Raw genomic sequence first — 20,311 nt, 5'->3', positions numbered from 1 at the left:
TCATTTTGTTTACTATAAGGTTATTAATAAAACTCAAGCCAGATGAAATCCTCTCCTTTTAACCAAGGACCTCTGTTCCATTTAAATTCTGTGCATTTCTAGCTAATCAATAACATCCTCCATTACACTTTTGTTGTTTCAGTTGTGTCCAACTCTTCATGACCCATTTAGGGTTTTCATGGCAAAGATGTTGGAGTGGTTTGCCATTTCATTTTCCACTTTATTTATCTGTAAAATGAAGATACTGAGACAAACAGGGTTAAATGACTTGACCAGAGTTACACAGCTACTTCATGTCTGAAGTCAAATTTGAACTTAGATCTTCCTGACTCCAAACTTGATACTCTATCCACAGCACCATCTAGCTGTCTTTACATGTTCCTATGTGGAATTAATTGATTGATATGCATCACAAAGCACTTATGATCCATAAGCTTTTTTTTCAATGAGACGAAATCAAGAAATAGAAATGGCTTTAAGAAATAACAAAATTATATAGAAACACTTGCCAGAGTGCTCATAGGAGAGAGAATTGGGGGGGGAGGTGAAAGGGGAAATTAAACTTTTCAAATATTTTCTGAAGCTCTTCAAGGTATCTCACTCACAATCTCATTCACTTAAAGTGAAACCCTGCCCCACCTCAGTTTTTTGTCTTTCTTTGTATCCTTAGTTCTTAGCACAGTGACTGAAACATAGTGAGTTCTTAATAAAGGATTGTTGACTTTACTAGCATACAGGATTTATCCTTGACAGTGATATGTACCTGAATAGTATTGAGGGATATTATTCTTTGGCAGAGAAGGAGTAAGAAAGAATAATGCCTAGATAACACTATGATCTATAAATTCCTACTACCAAATATTGAAAAGAACAACAATAAACATTTAAAAAATATTTGTAGAGCCAAGATGGCGAAGTAAAAGCAGTGACTTGCTTGAGCTCTCCCCTCAACCCCTCCAAATACCTGTAAAAAATGACTCTAAACAAATTCTAGAGCAGCACAACCCACAAAAAGACAGAGTGAAACAAATTTACAGCAGCAGAACCCACAAAAAGACAGAATGAAGCATATTTCCAGCCCAAGACAACCTGGATGGTTGATTGGAAAGGTCTATTGCGCCGGGCTGGGAGAGGAATGCAGTTCTGCGTGAGTGTGCAGGCAAAACAGGCCTCAGCGAACCTGGAACAGGCCACAGAGAATTGAATCATGGATAGCTGTGACAGTTTCCAGACTATTCAACCCACAAACCCCAAAGACAACTTAGAAGGTCAGTAGGAAAAGTCTGTGACCTCGGTGAGACAGAAGCTTGGTCCCAGTCCCAGTCCTGGCTCAGCCCCGGGGTAACAGCTGCTTCTAGAGCTTCCACCCCACAGACTGAGGGGGAATTTGAATGGCTGATCAGAGGGGGATTGCAGGGATCTCTTTGCTGGTGCTGAGGCAGGATTTTCTTGCTTTGCCCATGCTTGGATCGGCATCACAGTTCTGAGTGGTGGTCCTGGGGCAAGGAGGAGCACTGGAGTGGTGCAGCTTGTAGTGACAGTAGAGAGGGAATCCTCCTCACAGTTTCAAGGCAGAAAACAGTGCTTGTGATCACTCATACACCAGAGCACAGGCCAAAAAAGGAGTAAACACCTCGCCCCTGATCATACCACCTTGGAAGAAATGAAAATTTACAGGTCCCTAGAAGTACCTCTGAAAATAGCTGCATGAAACCCTTGAAGCTTGGGACAGTACATTCTCTATACTGGAAGCAGACCCCTACCTTAACAAAGACTTTATAATGCAAGTAATTAGCTGGGATCATCAGCAAACTGTGCAAAAAAAGGCAGACCATAGAATCTTACTTTGGTGACAAAGAAGATCAAAATATACAACCAGAAGAAGACAGCAAAGTCAAAGCTCCTACATCCAAAGCCTCCAAGAAAATTATGAATCAGTCCCAGGCCATGGAAGAGCTCAAAAAGGATTTTGAGAAGCAAGTGAGAGAAGTAACAGGAAAAACTAGGAAGAGAAATGAGAGTGATGCAAGAAAATCATGAAAAACAAGTCAACAGTTTGCTAAAGGAGACCCCAAAAAAATACTGAAGAAAATAACACCTTAAAAAATAGCCTAACCCAAGGGGCAAAAGAGCTCCAAAAAGCCAATGAGGAGAAGAATGCCTTCAAAAGCAGAATTGACCAAATGGAAAAGGAAGTCCAAAAGCTCACTGAAGAAAATACTTCATTAAAAATTAGAATGGAGCAATTGGAACCTAGTGACTCTATGAAAAATCAAAAAATTATAAAACAAAACCAAAAGAATGAAAAAATAGAAAACAATGTGAAATATCTCATTGGAAAAACAACTGACTTGGAAAATAGATCCAGGAGAGAGAACTTAAAAATTCCTGGACTATCTGAAAGCCATGATCAAAAAAAGAGCCTAGACATCATCTTTCAAGAAATTATCAAGGAAAACTGCCCTGAGATTCTAGAAGTAGAAGGCAAAGTAGAAAGTGAAAGAATCCAGCAATCCCCTCCTGAAAGAGATCCCCAAAGGAAAATTCCTAGCAATATTATAACCAAATTCCAGAGTTCCCAGGTCAAGGAGAAAATATTACAAACAGCCAAAAAGAAACAATTCAAGTATTGTGGAAACACAATCAGGATAACACAATATTTAGCAGCTTCAACATTAAGGGACCACAGGGCTTGGAATATAACATTCCAGAGGGCAAAGGTAGTTTTCTTACCCAGCAAAACTGGGTATAATCCTTCAGGGGAAAAAAAGGATATTCAGTGAAATAGAGGACTTTCATTCTTGATGAGAAGACCAGAGCAGAATAGAAAATTTGACTTTCAAATACAAGACTCAAGAGAAACACGAAGAGGTAAACAGGAAAGAGAAATCATAAGAGGCTTATTAAGGTGGAACTGTTTACATTTCTGCACAGAAAGATGATATTTGTAACTCATGAAACCTTTGTCAGTATTAAGGTAGTTGGAGGGAAAAAATTATATGTATGTATATGGATAGATAGATAGAGGGCATAGGGTGAGTTGAAGATGAAGGGGTGATATCTGGAGAATAAAATTAAGGGGTGAGAGAGGATGATGCTAGGAGAAGGAGAAAGGGAGAAGTAGAATGGGGTAAATGATCTCACATAAAACAGACAAGAAAAAGCTTTTACAGTTGAGGGGAAACGGGGGAAGATGAGAGGAAATGAGTGAATCTTATTCTTGTCAGATTTGGCTTAAGGAAGGAATAACATACACACTCAATTGGGTATGGAAATCTACCCTACAGGAAAATGGGGGGGGAGGGGAAAAGAGAGCAGGGGGATGAGAAAGGTGAGGGCAGATTGGGGGAAGGGGTACTCAGAAGCAAACACTTCTAAGGGACAGGGTCAAAAGAGAAAATAGAATAAATGGGAGGTGAAGTAGTATTAAGGGAAATATACTTAGTTTTTCACAACATGACTAGTATGGAAGTGTTTTGCATAATTACACATGTATAACCTGTACTGAATTGCTTGCCTTCTCAATGAGGGTGGATGGGGAGAGATGAAGGGAGAAAATTTGGAACCCAAAGTTTTAAAAACAAATGTTAAAAAATTGTTTTCACATGTAACTTGGAAATAAGATATACAGGCAATGGGGTATAGAAATCTATCCTGCCCTACAGGAAAATTGAAGGGGAAGGGGATAAGAAAATGGGGAGGGGGAGATAGAAGGGAAGGCAGATTAGGGGAAAGGGTATTCAGAATGCATGCCATCTTGGGGGGGAGGGAGAAGATGGGGAGAAATTTGGAACTCAAAATCTTGTAGAAGTGAATGTTGAAAACTAAAAATAAATAAATTAATAAAATCTGAAAAAAGTTTGTAAAATACTTTATATGTGAGTGTATATAAAATGACATTAATGATTATTTTATTACTAAATTATTTATAACAATAATTATTTAATTGCTACATTATTACTCAGACAAAAGTTCCATAAGATTTATTTATATATTTGGTCAGACTAGTGGTTCCTGGACTTTTTACTTGGTGAAGTGGCCCACAGAACAAAGAGGAGAATTAGCCACACTTTTCAGTTTGTGTTCCTAAAAATCTTTCTTTAAAATTAGGTACGTTAATTAGAAATATCATTTTTCTGTCCTTTATACTTTCTGAAAAATAGCTGGATTTGTAATCTTGAGAAAAATCCGTTTGTAACTGACACTCTATTAAATCTAATAGTGGATCAGCTTCAAGGAATTTCAAACAGGGAATATTTTTTGTTAAGATCTGAAAGCATTTGACTGATAGATGTAAAAAAAAAGAAAGACCATTGTTTCCTTGATATCATTACTATAGTTCATTGAAAAACTAAAAAATTAACGTTCTTTAAAATGTAGCTAAAATATTGATTTTCCCAGACAAAAACTTTATTAAATATATTTCTTTAGGAAGGCTTTGTGCTATAATGGAATTGCTCTATTGGCCAAATTTGATTGGATTTTTTTTCTTTGTAGTTTATTAAGTGAAGTGATTAAAATGGAAAACCAAATGAAACAGCTAGAGTCAAATCAATGCCAGTACCTTGAAACAGAAGAGGCAGTAATCAAGCAGGTAAGAAGACTTCAAAAAGACTATTTATGAAGTGAACTTCTTTTCTTCTAATGATAGTATTCATCCTTCCCTCACCATCTTCAAGAACCTCATACTCTTTTTTTCTTTAGGGATATATCATAAACTAACAACAATTTTCTAACAAAACTGGAAACTCTAGAAGTAAGTGGTCAGGACTGGGATGAAATTTTCAGGGCTTTTAATCCCACTCATTGATGGTAGAAAAAGGTTTGATTTCCCTGTTTCTGCCTATTAATACAGTAGGGGCATCTGCTAGGTTAGTGGAATACTTATCTCCATCCTAAAGAATATTGTAGTTGTATGACCCTGGAAAGTCACTTAGCCTTTGTCTACCCTAGTTTCCAAATCTTTAAAATGGAGATAGCACCTACTTCCCAGGGTTGTTATGAGATTTGAATGAAATAATATTTCTAAAGTGCTTTGTCAACCTTAAAGTGCTACATAAATGGATTACTATTATAGTAATCCAGGCAAGAAGTAAAGAGGTCATGAATTGGGGTGGAAGCAATGAAAAATGAAAAGAGGGGGCAGATTCAAGAGATATTGGTAAAGATGGAATTTACAATACTTAGCAACTGATAAATTACAGGAGAATCAGGCAAAGATGAAAGACTATAAAGTTTTGAGCATAATAAGTAACTGGGAGAATGACACCATCAACAAAAATTGAGAAGCTGCGGTAAAGAAATGATCTGGAGAGAGTCACGGTTTATTCTGGGACATGAGTTCCAGATATTATTGGGACCTGGAGGTGGAGATGTTTAGCAGCAATTGGTTGTAAATGTGAGCCTGTAGCTCCAGGAGGACAGAGGTTAGGGATGGAGTTACAGACTTGCCAATCAACTTTATAACAGTTTAAGCCAGCAGAACCTCTTAGATTGCCAAGAGAGGGAGAGTGTAGAGACTGAGAATACAGGGCTTATATTTAGAAGATAGGAGAAGAAAAAAGAACTAGGTGGGAAAATGTAGATGGAGCAAAGAGGCAGGAACAGAAAATAGATGAGTTTGGGGAGCAGATCACAAACCTCCTACAAAGGTACAATGCAGTTTTATCAGGGCTGGATTGGAGCACTTCTAATGGAGCTTTTCCCTTGCTAAACTATACACGCTAATTACACCTTGGGATGAGGCAACAGCTCCTAATTGGATCCAACGCCTGAAGACTGTCAAAGAGGATTGGTCACTGAGTGTCACATGGGAATGGACTCTTAGGTTAGAGTCTCTCCTTTCCAAAGAGATCAGAGAGGTTACACTTTCTTTTGAGCACCTCATTTTGGGACTCTGTGTTTCTCTTTGACTTCCAACAAGAAATGCTCCTCTCTACCCTAGAGATAATAGTGGCTACTGGGCAGTGAAAGATTGTGCCTGAGTGCAGACCTCAAATTCCTGGCTGCCTCTTCTGCTTTTTGTGTCTTTCCTTGTTATTAATGAAATAACAATTGTGAGACAATTAACAATTGAACAGCAATTGTGTAAATTTCCAGCCTCGGTGCCTAAGTTCAGGAGTCCTTGGATTCTTCAGTCAGTACTAGTTGCACAATATGAAGTATTCCCTGCAACTGGACAACTTCTCAGAGGAGAAGATAATGATTGACAGCATCATAATGAACCAGAAAAAGTCTATAGAGCCATACCTGGCTAGTCCCTGGTTCTGGATCAGGTCAATTACGCAGACAAGAAAGTGAATACGAAATGTCTTCAGCAGTTCCCACAAAGTGACTTTACCTTTGGGGGAGATTATAATCATGGTGATTGGATCTTACTTACTAATGCATATATAGTATCTTATTATAATAATTAGCTTGTTTCAGGCCTGGAGAAAATATAATGGCCCTTGAGATTCACATCAATCCCCTTCTGGGACTTTAGGGAAGTTTTATATTAGATGAAAAGTTAGGAGGATAATACTTGGAAGTGACCCATGCCCTGAGTTAGGAAGATTCCTAACATTGAGGAAGAGATCTGTTTCTCTGCCTTTATTTACTAAATAAATATGTCTATTTATCAACCCCCAGTCTTTTCATGGTTAAGCTGTGTTAAGAGAAGCATAGCTTCCAGGTATAATAGGTTCCCTGGGCTACCTCCCTCCAACTCTCATTCATACTAGCTTATAGGTTGGATTTCCCAAGTAGACAACTGCTCCCACAGATGTGGATACCCTATGTGTTCACACACTCCTAAAGCTTACCTTTACTAGTTAGCCAGTAGAATACCATTAGCTCAAGGCAAAGGCATTTTTACTAAAATAGTAAGTACAGTAGCTACCAAACATTTCCTTCCATAAACTTGGGACAGTCTCCTACAAACACTATTGTTCTACAAGAAATGATGAGCAGGATGGTTTCAGAAAAACCTGAGAAGACTTATGTGAGCTGATGCAAAGTGAAATGACCAGAACCAGGAAAACATTTTACATAGTAACAATAATGTTGTGTGATGACTTAGCTGTATTCTGAGCAATATAGAATAATCCAAGCCAATTTTGAAGGACTTAGAATAAAAAAGTGCTTTCCATCTCCAGAGAAAGAATTGATGATGTCTGAATGCAAAATTTTATTTTTCTTGGGTTTTTTTTTTTTGGACTGTGTGTCCTTTTGCAACATGATCAATTTGGAAACATTTTGTATTACTTCACATGTATAATCTATATTAAACTGCTTGTCTTCTCAAGGTGGGAGAGGGAAGGTGGAAGAGAATTTGGAACTCAAAATTTAAGAATTTTTTTTAAAATATTTGCATGTAATTAAGGAAAATTAAATTAAAAAAAATTTTCAAAGGAATGACAAACCAATTGCTCAAAAGGTCTGGGCTTTACTAGGGATATAGAAGGCTTGGGATGTATATTATTATTTTTTTTAAGGTAGATAAAACAAATTTTATTATATTCATTTTGCAAGCAAGAAAATTGAGGACCTAGGAGCTTAAGTAATCACGCTCAATCATACCAATTGAAAAGTCTAGGGCAATATTCAAATCCAAGTTTTCTGACTCAAATCTAACATTCCTTTTTGTTTATTTGTTTTTATTTGTTTACTTGTTAATTTATTTATTTTTAGTTTGCAACATTCATTTCCACAAGATTTTGAGCTCTAAATTTTCTCCCCATCTTACCCCTCCCCCCACCTCAAGACTGCATGCATTCTGAATACCCCTTCCCCTAATTTGCCCTCCCTTCTATCTGCCCCCCTTCTCTTATCCCCTTCACCTTCTATTTTCCTGTAGGGCAGGATAGATTTTTATACCCCATTGCCTGTATGTCTTATTTCCCAGTTGTATGTGAAAACAATTTTTAACATTTGTTTTTAAAACTTTGGGTTCCAAATTTTCTCCTTTCCTCCCTCCCCACCCACCCTCAATGAGAAGGCAAACAACTCAATACCGGTTATACATGTATAGTCATTCAAAACACTTCTAAAGTAGTCATGTTGTGAAAAACTAACTATATTTCCCTTCATCCTATCCTGCCCCCCATTTCTTCTATATTCTCTTTTGACCCTGTCCCTCCTCAGAAGTGTTTGCTTCTGATTACCCCTTCCCCCAATCTGCCCTCCCTTCTATCATCCCCCCTCTCCTATTCCCTTCCCCCCATTTTCCTGTAGAGTAAGATAGATTTCCATGCCCAATTGAATATGTTATTCCCTCCTTAAGCCAAATCTGACGAGAATAAGATTCACTCATTCACTCTCACCTTCCCCTACTTCTCCTCCAGTGTAAAAGCTTTTTCTTTTCTGTTTTATGTGAGATAATTTACTTGGGATGTATATTAAATAGCACAAAGCCACTCCTCAAGGAATTTGATGGTTCATAGAGGAGACAATATGGGTATATATACATAGAATCATCAAGTAGGAAGGGTCTTCAGAGTTATTTACTCCACTCTTCTCATTTTAAAAGTTAGGAAACTGAAACCCAGAGAAGATGATGAATTTGTTCAAGGTCACAAAGCTAGTTGCTCTAGAGTTTGAACCCCAAAGTCTTGACTCTTAACCGTGCTGTTCATACTAAACCACACTGCTATTTATATAATGTGATGCATAAAGATAGACCACAGATTTAGATTTGGAGGGGACCTTAAACACCATCAAGTCCATCCTTCCCATATTATAGATAAAGAAAATGAGGCATGGACCAGTTAAATGGTCTGTCTGGTAAGAGTCAGACAAACAATAAGCATCTCAGGAAGTATTTCAACCTTGGCATTTTGGACTCTGCCAGTACCCTACCTCCTAGACTATATTGTCTCTCATAATAGTAAAATTTCATCTAATTTTAGTTTTTAGTGTGGACCCATAATTTCATCAGTGTATAGAGAACTTCTTTGGTTGAAACTTTTCTCAACAAAGCATACTGAAAAGTCATTTGCAATCTATAGTCTTAAATAGTTGGCTGGAGTGTTGGTTCTTCCCCAGATCCTTTCAATAGGTCTATGTAGTCAAAACATTATCTGCCTATTAAAATAATTCTCCCTTTTCCAACTGCATATTTGTGTGAAGTCAGATTTTCTTCATACACACCAAGTAAAACAGTATCACAGTAAAGTGAATGAAGAAGATATGAGAATCCAGTTGTATTCTGTTAAGACAGCCATTAAAGAGATTTTCAAAAATATGTAAAACAATGCTATTCTTCTCACACATGTTTTTGGAGAATATGGTTATTTTTCATAAAAATGTTATGATATGATGTTACATGTTTTTTATTTTCAAATTGATCAACAAATATTTTAAAATTTTATCCCTCTTAATTTCTAACACGGTAAATGTTAATAGATATGATTCATATAAACAAAAGCTCTTTGGAGTCCTCAATCATTTTTAAGAGCATAAAGGAATCCTGAGACCAAAAAATTTTAGAATCATTGGACTGCAGCATTGAGAGTTTAAGAGATTTGCCCATAGTGATACATTTCTGTGTGTGTGTGTGTGTGTGTGTGTGTGTGTGTGTGTGTGTGTGCACGCGCGTCTGAAGGACTAGTTTTGAAGTCAGGAAGATCTAGGTTGACGTTCTGCCTCTGATACAACAGCATAAATAATAATGCATAAATACAATAGTAATGAGGAGGATTATGCCACTAAAATGAAGCAAAATACAAACTGTTTGGAATGAAAAAGAGGCAAAAAGAGAAGAACTGAATAAAGAAAGGAGAAATAAGGGAACTGAAGAGAAAAGGGAAAGGAGAGCTATAGTGAAGGTCATCAATTAAATGTTAGCAAGAAAAGAGCGCACTGAGAAATGAATTAGAGAAACATTAAGCATGAAAATATAGTTGTGAAGTCACTTTTGTGGGTCTACAAATAGTCTTCCCCAGTCCTGTGCATATTGCCCTTTATTGAGATTGCAATCAAAAGTAGTGGCAATTGTGAAGAGCCTTTCCTCCTAGCCCTGACTTGTCCTTATTAGCAACAGATTTGTAGATAAAAATACATTCTTACCATGTCGGTGAATCAGGAAGCCAAATGGTGTGAGATTGCTCCACGGTGAGTTGTACCTCACAGAAATTGTGCTAGAGAAGAATGAATTTGCCTAAATAAAAAGGGCAGGGGATGTATTGTCCAGGTAGTGCCTAGCACAAGGTGATGCATGTAACAGACATATAATAAAAGAGATCTTCATTTCAATCAAACAAAAAACATTTATTAAGCACCTTCCAAGAGCTGACAATAAAATGAAAAAAAAAAGAAAAAAGAAAAAAAAATCCCTGTCTTCAAAAAGCTTGCATTGTATTATGGGAAAAGGTTGTATACATTAAAGTATCCACAAAATATATAGCTAGGAATTTTATTTGATATAAAGTTCGGTGTTGATCAACACCTATGGAGGGAAAGAGGTTATTGACAAAGCAGAGTATTATGCTTGGTAGCAATAATCTGCCCTGAACACTTTGAAGCCCAATTCTTTCTGGTCAAGTGACCCAAAGAACAATCTTTTTCTTTTCTCCAAGGAATGACCTATTTTTTCTAAAGTTGATTTATGATAAACTCTCAAGTACTTCCACAGCTCAGCCTCATACTTTCTTTACATAGGAGAAGATCAAGATGATAAAAACACAGTTAGAAGAAATGAACAGCAAGTTTGTTCAGGTAATAAAAGATGGCCATGGTGCAAAGAAAACTTGAATTCTTTTAGAAAATCTCTGAAGGAAAACACTGTGAGCCGAGCATTCTCTCAACCCACTTAATCTGCGATGGAGGATCTTTTCTGGTATGAAGGGCTTAGCTATATCTTGGAGGTTTGTACTTCTGAGGCATGCTTGCCCTCACCCAGATAATTTGGGAGCATCAGCGGGACAGTCCCTTACGGTATGCACAGCTTTCAGCTCCCCTTAGAAATACACAAGTTTACAAAGTTTAAAGAAAGAATCAGTTTATTTAGAAGTCTAAGAATACATAATCCTGTATTCCAGCAAATAGCAATATAGTAACCTAGTGAGCAATTCTTCCTCTGGTACCCAGGGTAGTCTCAGTTGTTCATAGCACACTGGGTAAGGATACCAGGGTACACGCAGCTCTTTGAAGCTGCCATGCTCTCTTGTCTGGGCTGTGCCATGTCTACCATGTCATTCAACTTGCGGGGTTCATCACCTTCCAGGAGATGTTGATGTACATCCTGACCTGCTTGCTCCAACTGAGGTGAGGGGTCTGTCTCAATTAACTTCAACTGGTAGGACTCCTGATGTCCCCTCTCACTCTTCTTTGCTATCTAGTTTCTCAGTCCAGGTACTTCAGAGGTACAAAGGGTAATGCTATCAGAACTCTCTTATTTGGGCTGGAGATTAGATTTCTTCCTTCCCACCTGTCCAATGTACCTTCCCAGGTAAAGCTCTGGGAGGTGGAAATTTTGTAGTCCCTGCTGTACTTCACATGGAGAAACTGTATACAGTCCTCCCCCTACAAGCAAAGCCATAATTCACTCTGAAGTTCAAGGTACTCTGCGGGTTTGCACTCTCATAACTATAACTCCTGAGGCCCCACTGCTGCATTTACCTTTAATACTTACCCAATTGACACAACTCAAAGCAAAGACATTTATTGAAAAGAAATTATCAAAAAGGAAAAAATAAATCATCATAATAGTAACTACAAAACATTCCCTCATAAGCCTGAGGAGCATTCTCCTGCTAAGACACACACACAGAATACACCAGAAAGGATGTCCTGACATGAATGATTCTTTAGAGAAGAGAAACCTGGGGTTTATGAACTTTTTGGTTTGATATATGGATATATGGATAATGGATATATGGAAATATGGATAATTTTATAATTATATTATATTATGTTATATTATATTATATTATAATATAATGATATTATAATCCTTTACAATACTAAGTATTTTATTTTATTTCATGTGTGGAAAAACATTCTTTGGAGAAGGGGTCCATAGGGTTCACTAGATGGTCCCATGACACAAAAAAAGATTAAGAACCTCTGCCCTAGAGAGTGTCTTGTCTTTTCAAAGGAGCAACAGAGGTGTGGTTGAGCTTTGGTCAGTCAGTGGCTGGCTGCCCTAATTCCAGCAAGTTCACTGGAAAATTTCACATCTCCTAGAAGGGGGTAATAAAATGTATACACTTTTTGCATTTCATTTAAGACATAAATACTTGGTTGTCCTTTTACCTGCCTCTTATATATTTAAAATTTCATCAGCGAAGAGGAGAAGGAAACCAATCGTTCAAAAGTCTTTTGATTAATTCTTCCTCCCTCCCCACAACCACATGTATAAAATAGAGAAATGTTCAACTGGTTTTTATATGAGAGTGAATTCCACATTCTGCATCATTTGACTTCTCAAGTAGTTGACACTGGCCCTGATACTTTGAAAAGTCTTAGGGAACTGACTAGTAGTACAAAAGTTTATATTTGCATACAAATGACAAAGCCACCCCCAGGAAAGCAAGTGAGATGCAGTAAAGAACTGCACTCCTCACTCCTTAAATATTTGTTGAATGAATTACTGAAATGATTATTGTAGTCAGAGAAGGAAAAGGAAGCTAGGTTTTCATGTATATGACTCTTCTGTTAAGCCATAAGACTATTCATTTAAACTCATTATAAGGATGACTTGTCTGAATAATAAGATAGTTTTAAAAAGAAATGATTTTATCACTTTCAAGAGCAGAAAGTAAAACCTACAAAATTAAGTTTGCCTACTGCAGACCATTAGGGGCTCAGTTTTAATGAATAGAGAAGCATAATTTGTAATTGGCACTTCAATTATCATTATATAAACAGAGCTTCTGAAGTCCATGAAAGTAGTATGTTCTTTAAAGTATTTAAAATATTTCTCCTTCACTTAATAGTAGTCACATTATTAGTTTGAACTGCTGATGAAGAAAGTTTGCTATTTTTAAACAAAAATACATTTCAGTCAGGCCCCTGCCCAAATTAGTGTAGTTAGAACAAGTGAGGTTTTATTATATAATCTGTAAAATTATACTTTCTTTCATCCTACTCAAGATTATGATTATGTGTGTGTGTGTTTGTGTGTGTGTGTGTGTGTGTGTGTGTCTGTGTGTGTCTGTGTGTATGTTTTTTAGGTGGATGCTTGTAAAGAAGCTCAGGAACTGAAGAGTAAACTAATTGCCAGAATAGAGGTAAGATTTTACATACAAACATTTATAGATCTGGAGATGGAAGGGACTAGTCCAACCTCTCCCCTCCTCATTTTACAGAAGAGGAAACTGAGGCCCAGGGAAAGTTAATTTAACTTGCCAAAGGTCACCCAAATAATAAGTGAAAGAGGTAATATTTGAACCCAGGTCCTTTAACTCTTTAACTTTAATGCTCTTTCCAATGGACCACATTGCCTCAGTTTCATTAAAACAGAATAAAACAGGGTGTGCAAGGGGGCAGAGCAAAGATAGAAAAATAAAAGCAGTGATTTGCTTGAGCTCTCCCCCAAACATCTCCAAGTACCTGTAAAAAATGGTTCTAAACAAATTCTAGAGCAGCAGAACCCACAAAAAGACAGAGTGAAACAAATTTCCAGCCCAAGACGACCTGGATGGTTAATGGCAAAGGTCTGTTGTGCTGGACTGGGAGAGGAGCATGGTTCAGCACGGGCTGCCAGGCAAAGACCAGGCCTTAGCAAACCTGGAGCATTCCTCAGGGGACTGAATCACTGGCAGCTGTGGTGGGTTCCAGATTTCTTATCCCACAAATGCCAAAGACAAATTAGAAGGTCAGTAGGAAGGGTCTGTCAGACTTCAGTAGGAGAGGAGCTCAATCCAGCCCCAGTCCTGGTGCAGCCCTGGGGCAGTGGCTGCTTCCAGAGCTCTTGGACCACAGATGGAGGGTGCATAAAGCAGCTGATCAGAGGGGGATTGCAGGGATCTCTTTCCTGGTGCTGAGGCAGGATTCTCTTGCTTTGCCTGTGCTTGGATATGGGTTGCAGCTCTTTGTGGTGCTCCTAGAGGGAGGAGGAGTGTTGGCGTGGTGGAGCTCGTAGCGGCAGTGGAGAAGGAATCCTTCTCACAGTTCCAAGGCAGAAAAGAGTGCTTGTGGTCACTCACAGACCAGAGCACAGACCAGGAAAGGAGTAAACACCTTGCCTTTGATCATACTACCTTGGAAGAAGTGAAAATTTACAGGTCCCTAGAAATATCTCTGAAATTGGGGCAGCTCGGTGGTGAAGTAGATACAGCACTGGCCCTGAAGTCAGGAGGACCTGAGTTCAAATCCGGCCTCAGATCAAACACTTGACACTTACTACCTATATGACCCTGAGCAAGTCACTTAACCCCAATTGCCTTAAAAAGAGAGAGAGAGAGAGAGAGAGAAATATCTCTGAAAACAGCTGCACGAAACTCCTGAAGGTTGGGACAGTAGACCCTTCACACTGGAAGTAGATCCCTACCTTAACAAAGAGTTTAAAAGTCAAGTAATCGGCTGGGAACATGAACAACCAGCACAAAAAACTCAGACCATAGAATCTTAATTTGGTGACAAAGAAGATCAAAACATACAACCCGAAGAGGACAACAAAGTCAAAACTCCTACATCCAAAGCCTCCAAGAAAAATATGAATCAGTCCCAGGCCACAGAGGTGCTCAGAAAGGATTTTGAGAAGCAAATAAGAGAAGTAGAGGAAAAACTGGGAAGAGAAAAGAGAGTGATGCAAGAAAATCATGAAAAACAAGTCAACAACTTGCTAAAGGAGACCCAAAAAAATACTAAAGAAAATAACACTTTCAAAAATAGACTATCCCAAGTGGCAAAAGAGGTCCAAAAAGCCAATGAAGAGAAGAATGCCTTCAAAAGCAGAATTGACCAAATGGAAAAAGAAGTCCAAAAGCTCACTGAAGAAAATACTTCATTAAAAATTAGAATGGAGCAACCAGAAGCTAGTTACTTTATGAGAAATCAAGAAATTATAAAACAAAACCAAAAGAATGAAAAAATAGAAAACAATGTGAAATATGTCACTGGAAAAACAGCTGACCTAGAAAATAGATCCAGGAGAGAGAACTTAAAAATTATTGGACTATCTGAAAGCCATGATCAAAAAAAGAGCCTAGACATCATCTTTCAAGAAATGATCAACGAAAACTGTCCTACTATTCTAGAACCAGAGGGCAAAATAGAAATAGAAAAAATTCACCAATCACCTCCTGAAAGAGATCCCCAAAGGAATACTCCTAGGAATATTATAGCCAAATTCCAGAGTTCCCTGGTCAAAGAGAAAATATTGCAAGCAGCCAAAAAGAAACAATTCAAGTATTGTGGAAACACAATCTTGATAACACAAGATTTAACAGCTTCTACATTAAGGGACTGCAGAGTTTGGAATATGAAATTCTGGAGGTCAAAGGAGCTAGGATTAAAACCAAAAATCATCTACCCAGCAAAATCTCAATTTTATAATCCTTCAGGGAAAAAATGGATATTCAGTGAAATAGAGGACTTTCAAGCATTGTTGATGAAAAGACCAGAGCTGAATAGAAAATTTCACTTTCAAATCTTGTATTTTCTTGTATAGATTCTCTTGTATATTCAAGAGAAGTATGAACAGGTAAACAGGAAAGAGAAATCATAAGGGATTTATTAAAATTGAACTGTTTACATTCCTACATAGAAAGATGATATTTGTAACATGAAACCTTTCTCAGTATTAGGGTAGTTGGAAGGAAAAAAAATGTGTATATGTATGTACGTGTGTATATATATGTATATATTTATTTATGCATATATTTATGTATGCGTATATATGTGTATATATGTGTATATGTATGTGTGTATGTATGTGCATATATACACATATATATACACATATATATAGACAGAGGGCACAGAATGAGTTGAAGATGAAGGAATGATATCTAAAAAATTAAGAGGTGAGAGAGGATTATACTGGGAGAAGGAGAAAGAGAGAGGTAGAATGGGGTAAATTATCCCATATAAACCAGACAAGAAAAAGCTTTTACAGTGGAAGAGCAGTGTGGGAAGTGAGAAGGAATGAGTGAATTTTACTCTCATCAGATTTGGCTTAAGGAGGGAATAACATACACACTCAATTGGGTATGGAAATCTCTTACCCTACAGGAAAATGGGGGGAGGGATTACAGAGGGGGGATGATAGAAGGGAGGGCAGATTGGGAGAGGGGTTAATCAGCAGCAAACACTTTTGAGGAGGGACAGTGTCAAAGGAGAGAATAGAATAAATGGGGGGTGGGATAGGATGAAGGGAAATATAGTTAGTTTTTCACTACATGACTATTATGGAAGTGTTTTGCATGCCTACACATGTATAACCTGTATCAAGCTGTGGTTGTTATGAAGACAATGCTTTGTAAATCTTAAAGTGCTATAAAAAAGTCAGTTATTTATATAATTATTAGTATCATTAATGTTTAAAAGACTTTGGATTTTGAGACATGGCCCATGATTGCCTTGGGAATAAAAGTTTTACGTAACTCTCTCTTCAGTAAAACTGGCAGATGTTGAAAGATCTTGTATCAATCAGTGTTCCCAAGTTTTCTTTATTATTCTTTTTAGGACTTTTATGAAGACATGACTGTGATGAATAGAGAGCTGGAGAAATACCAGTTGAAACAACAAGAGGAGTCAGAGGCTGAAATGATCAAAATGAGAGATATTAAAGATTTGGAGTCACTGTCTCCTCAAACACTGTGTTTAGACACAAAAACTTCATCCTGCTCTACAAAATGGTAAGTATAGGGGCAGCTAGGTGGCACAGTGGATAGAACTGAGGCCTAAGAGTCAGGAGGACCTGAATTCAAATCCAACCTCAGACACTTGACAATTACTAGCTGTGTGACCCCGGGCAAGTCACTTATCCCCAGCTGCCTCACCAAAAAGCAAAACAAAAACAAAATGGTAAGGATGAATAAAGATGAAATCCTGCTGTCCAAAAAAAAAAGAAAAAGAAAAAAAAAGGCAGTTCAAACTTGGACACTACTTTGTCTATTTACTCTCACAATCTTAACTGGGTAGTCCATATGGACTGATGGCAAATAAGATGAATATTTCCTCCAATAACCTAAGACAGTGACAGTCTTGATGTGAGCATAACATTCAGAATATAAATTCCCTAAGGACAGAGCCTGGATAGTATCTAATCTTCCTATCTTCTGAGCCATGCACAAAAGAGACATTAGAAAAGTACTTGCTAAATTGGATTGAATTGGGATGTGAAGGCTATCTGGATGATGCTATCAGTTAAAGAAATTAGGGTGATTGTAAAACTTCCATCTGGAATGTAAAAACAAGATAAAATATTTTTTAAAAATATATTGGTTGAAAAATGGTTGAAAAAGAACATGGTGTATAAATCCAAGAAAGCTTTCCAAAATAGGATTTAGAGACAAAAAACAAAAAGAGAGACAAATAAGCATTTCTAGTTCAAGAGAATAATCTTGACTTTTTCAAGGGGAAAAAGTCATTCAAAATGAATAGAATTATTATTTTAAAACCATTCAGTGTAGTTATAGACGCTCTTGGGTGCTCACAAGTTGGAATTTTAGTCACATGGGCTATGTAAGTTTTTGTTTGACAGCTGAGACATTTTGGAAATGAAAACCAGTGTATAGGATACATACATACACACACACACACACACACACACATCTATATATATACACATGCATATGTGCCACTGCCACTGTACTTAATTGGTAAATGAAAAAGTCTTGAAATATAAATTTTACTTTATTTGACTTGTTTTGAAAGCTAAAATTTGCATCAAGGGAAATGCAAAAAGAAATCACGTCTTCGATTTAAAACCTGCTGTGTCCAAACATGTAAAAATGTAAATACAAAGAGTTAATGTTCTTTGGAAAATCAGAAAGGAAAAACTGCATCAACAATGACAAATGCTTTGCAGCACTGCATTCATTTCTTCATTTGCCCAAGGCAAACATATGAAGAATGAATCAAGATTTGAAATCACTTCAGGATGGGCACCTTCAGTCTCTTGCTACAGTTTGAATACCTCTCAAGCCCTGCTAGATTTAGTTTTATTAAATGAAGGAGTGAAAAAAATCTGATGGTATCCTTCATTGGTTTGCATTAAAATCTAGCATAACTGCCAAGAGACACATTATGGATAAGACGTGTGATTGTATTGGTATAGAGAGCTCCCAGTGAGCAACTTCTTTCTACCAAAGCACATCAGCATGAGTTCTGCAACTCACGGTCTTAGAATGTTTCCTGAGGCAATGAGAAATTTGATTTTTGCCTAGGATCACATAGCCAATATGTGTCAGAGGCAGGATTTGAACTCAGGTCTTCCTGACTCTGAGGTTGGCTCTTTCGGTACTACTACATGCTGCCTATGAAGAGACAAACCCTGGGAGAAAATGCCAAGAAATTTGATCTCTATTCATGAAACTCATTGAATTGATCACTAAAAAGATTAAATAATTTTAGTTGTTACCTATTTGACTTTTGGGAATACATTGTAGGTACCCAATACTCAATGCTCAACCTATGATCTAGACATTGAGTAGTCTCTTCCAATGATACAGTCATAACTTATCCACACTTGCCTATCCTGGGTGACTCTAGTCTATGTTCTCTCAGAAGTTTGTTGGGGAGCAGGTAGGGATGTAAGGGCAAGGCAGTCAATATGCTGAAGGCCTTCCTCACTTTCCCCCAACATTGCAAAGGTACCAGTGGAGCACTCTGGCTGTACACCAGTCATTCCTCATAACCGGTTCATGAAGTTATCCAAGTCATTGATGATGTTTTTTACTCCTATTCTTTTTTGGAGTTCCTTCTTGTTTATATGTCACATGCCACCACCCTAGACTCTCTGTGTAATATCCACCCTTAGTTCTTCAGAGGTAGTGTTGTTCTACATCTGGCTGCCACATAGCAACACTATGTTAATATTTTTAAAACGGACCTTTGCTTTGATGGGAAACTTGGGGTCATTAAAAGAACTTCTTAGTTTCCAGAAGGCATATATTCCACTTTTCTTCCTTTTTAACTTGTCCATATGTATTGTCTATCCCAAATACATATTCTATTTGACAAGATCACATTTGGAGATATTGGTGAAGAAATCCTTTATCCACTTGGGTCTTCCCTTTATGGATAAATAGGCCAAACTCCTTTGAGTGATTACAGCTCTCTTCTAGGAGATTTTACAACGTTCTGGGGCTTGGTGGTTTATATTAGTACAATGTCACCAGAACATAGGAGCATCTGAAGAATCTTACCATCCACAGGAAACCCCTTTTCACATAGATTCTATGTTGGATGACATCTATCACAGTGGCTAACATGTATCTCTCTATTTTATGTCTAGAAGAAGAAATCTCAAGACTCTCCCCTTAATACTTGCAAATATTCCCCTTAGTCTCTTGCAAAAGAAGGTCTGATTTAGGTGATTAGCTCTGATCTAAAACAACAGTGATAATTGGATTTCTTTATTCACTCACTCATTCATCCATATCCATTCATTTATTCAGCTATAGCAACGCTGGGGTGGTCTAGGAAGTGGGGTTGTTCAAACTCTCCTATTTGCTTTCCTCATTGATTGCCTAAATAGGTTTCCCAGTATAAACCTTGAAGTTTGATCCTATACTCTGTCATTTCCTTTACAAATTTATTACATGTACTGCAAAGAAAGACCATATTAAGGGTTTCAGAGAAAAGTCCTAACTTCATATCCAGATCATGTTTATACTTTGAAGTTACATTGCCTGTGATTATCTTCATGTTTCTAATGACATTTTCTTTTTTTGCAGGAAACATGTACTATGGATCTTTGTATTTTTTTCTGTCTTCACCATCTTTGGATTTTCATATTACATATTTGTTATTGATCCTACATTTATCTTTGAAACCATGCTCCCTAGGATTCTTGGGCGCCAAAGACTGCGGGAACTGAGAGAGCTCATTGTTCCCTTCTTGTATTTGGAAGTGGATGACTTGTTGCCGACTTAAAGATAAGACATTATACCATCAGCCTATTAACTTTTCTCACTAAAATTCTGACTGTTATTATATTATTGTTATTTGTTTTTAATAGGATACTGCTTTTGAAAATAGTAAGCACTGTATGGCTATAGAACAAAAATAAAGTATTCATGTTCTACTTTAACGATGGAAGATTTATTTATTCCACCCGCTGACTACCAGGCTCATTCCCCACATTGATGCATCTTCCTCAAACCATTGACCCTTTCCTCTCAAGTAGTTAATGATTAAGGATTATGGAAGAGAAGGA

General features: G+C 37.4%; 1 protein-coding gene across 1 annotated transcript in view; it reads left to right on the top strand.

Annotated features, from left to right (window-relative positions):
* Positions 1 to 20,045, top strand: part of SMCO2 (single-pass membrane protein with coiled-coil domains 2) — a 59,685-nt gene extending 39,640 nt beyond the window's left edge. The window contains exons 6-8 of the mRNA XM_027844315.1: positions 4,498 to 4,594; positions 16,612 to 16,784; positions 19,830 to 20,045. Of these exons, the coding sequence (XP_027700116.1) occupies positions 4,498 to 4,594; positions 16,612 to 16,784; positions 19,830 to 20,028 (469 nt within the window). The 3' untranslated portion in view covers positions 20,029 to 20,045. The remainder of the gene's footprint in view (positions 1 to 4,497; positions 4,595 to 16,611; positions 16,785 to 19,829) is intronic.
* Positions 20,046 to 20,311: the final 266 nt, after the last annotated feature.

The sequence above is a fragment of the Vombatus ursinus genome, unplaced genomic scaffold (assembly GCF_900497805.2).
Source record: "Vombatus ursinus unplaced genomic scaffold, bare-nosed wombat genome assembly UNPS02014941.1, whole genome shotgun sequence".
NCBI classification, from domain to species: Eukaryota; Metazoa; Chordata; class Mammalia; order Diprotodontia; family Vombatidae; genus Vombatus; species Vombatus ursinus.
The sequence above is the reverse complement of the archived record's forward strand: the minus strand, read 5'-3'. Positions and strand labels throughout refer to the sequence as shown.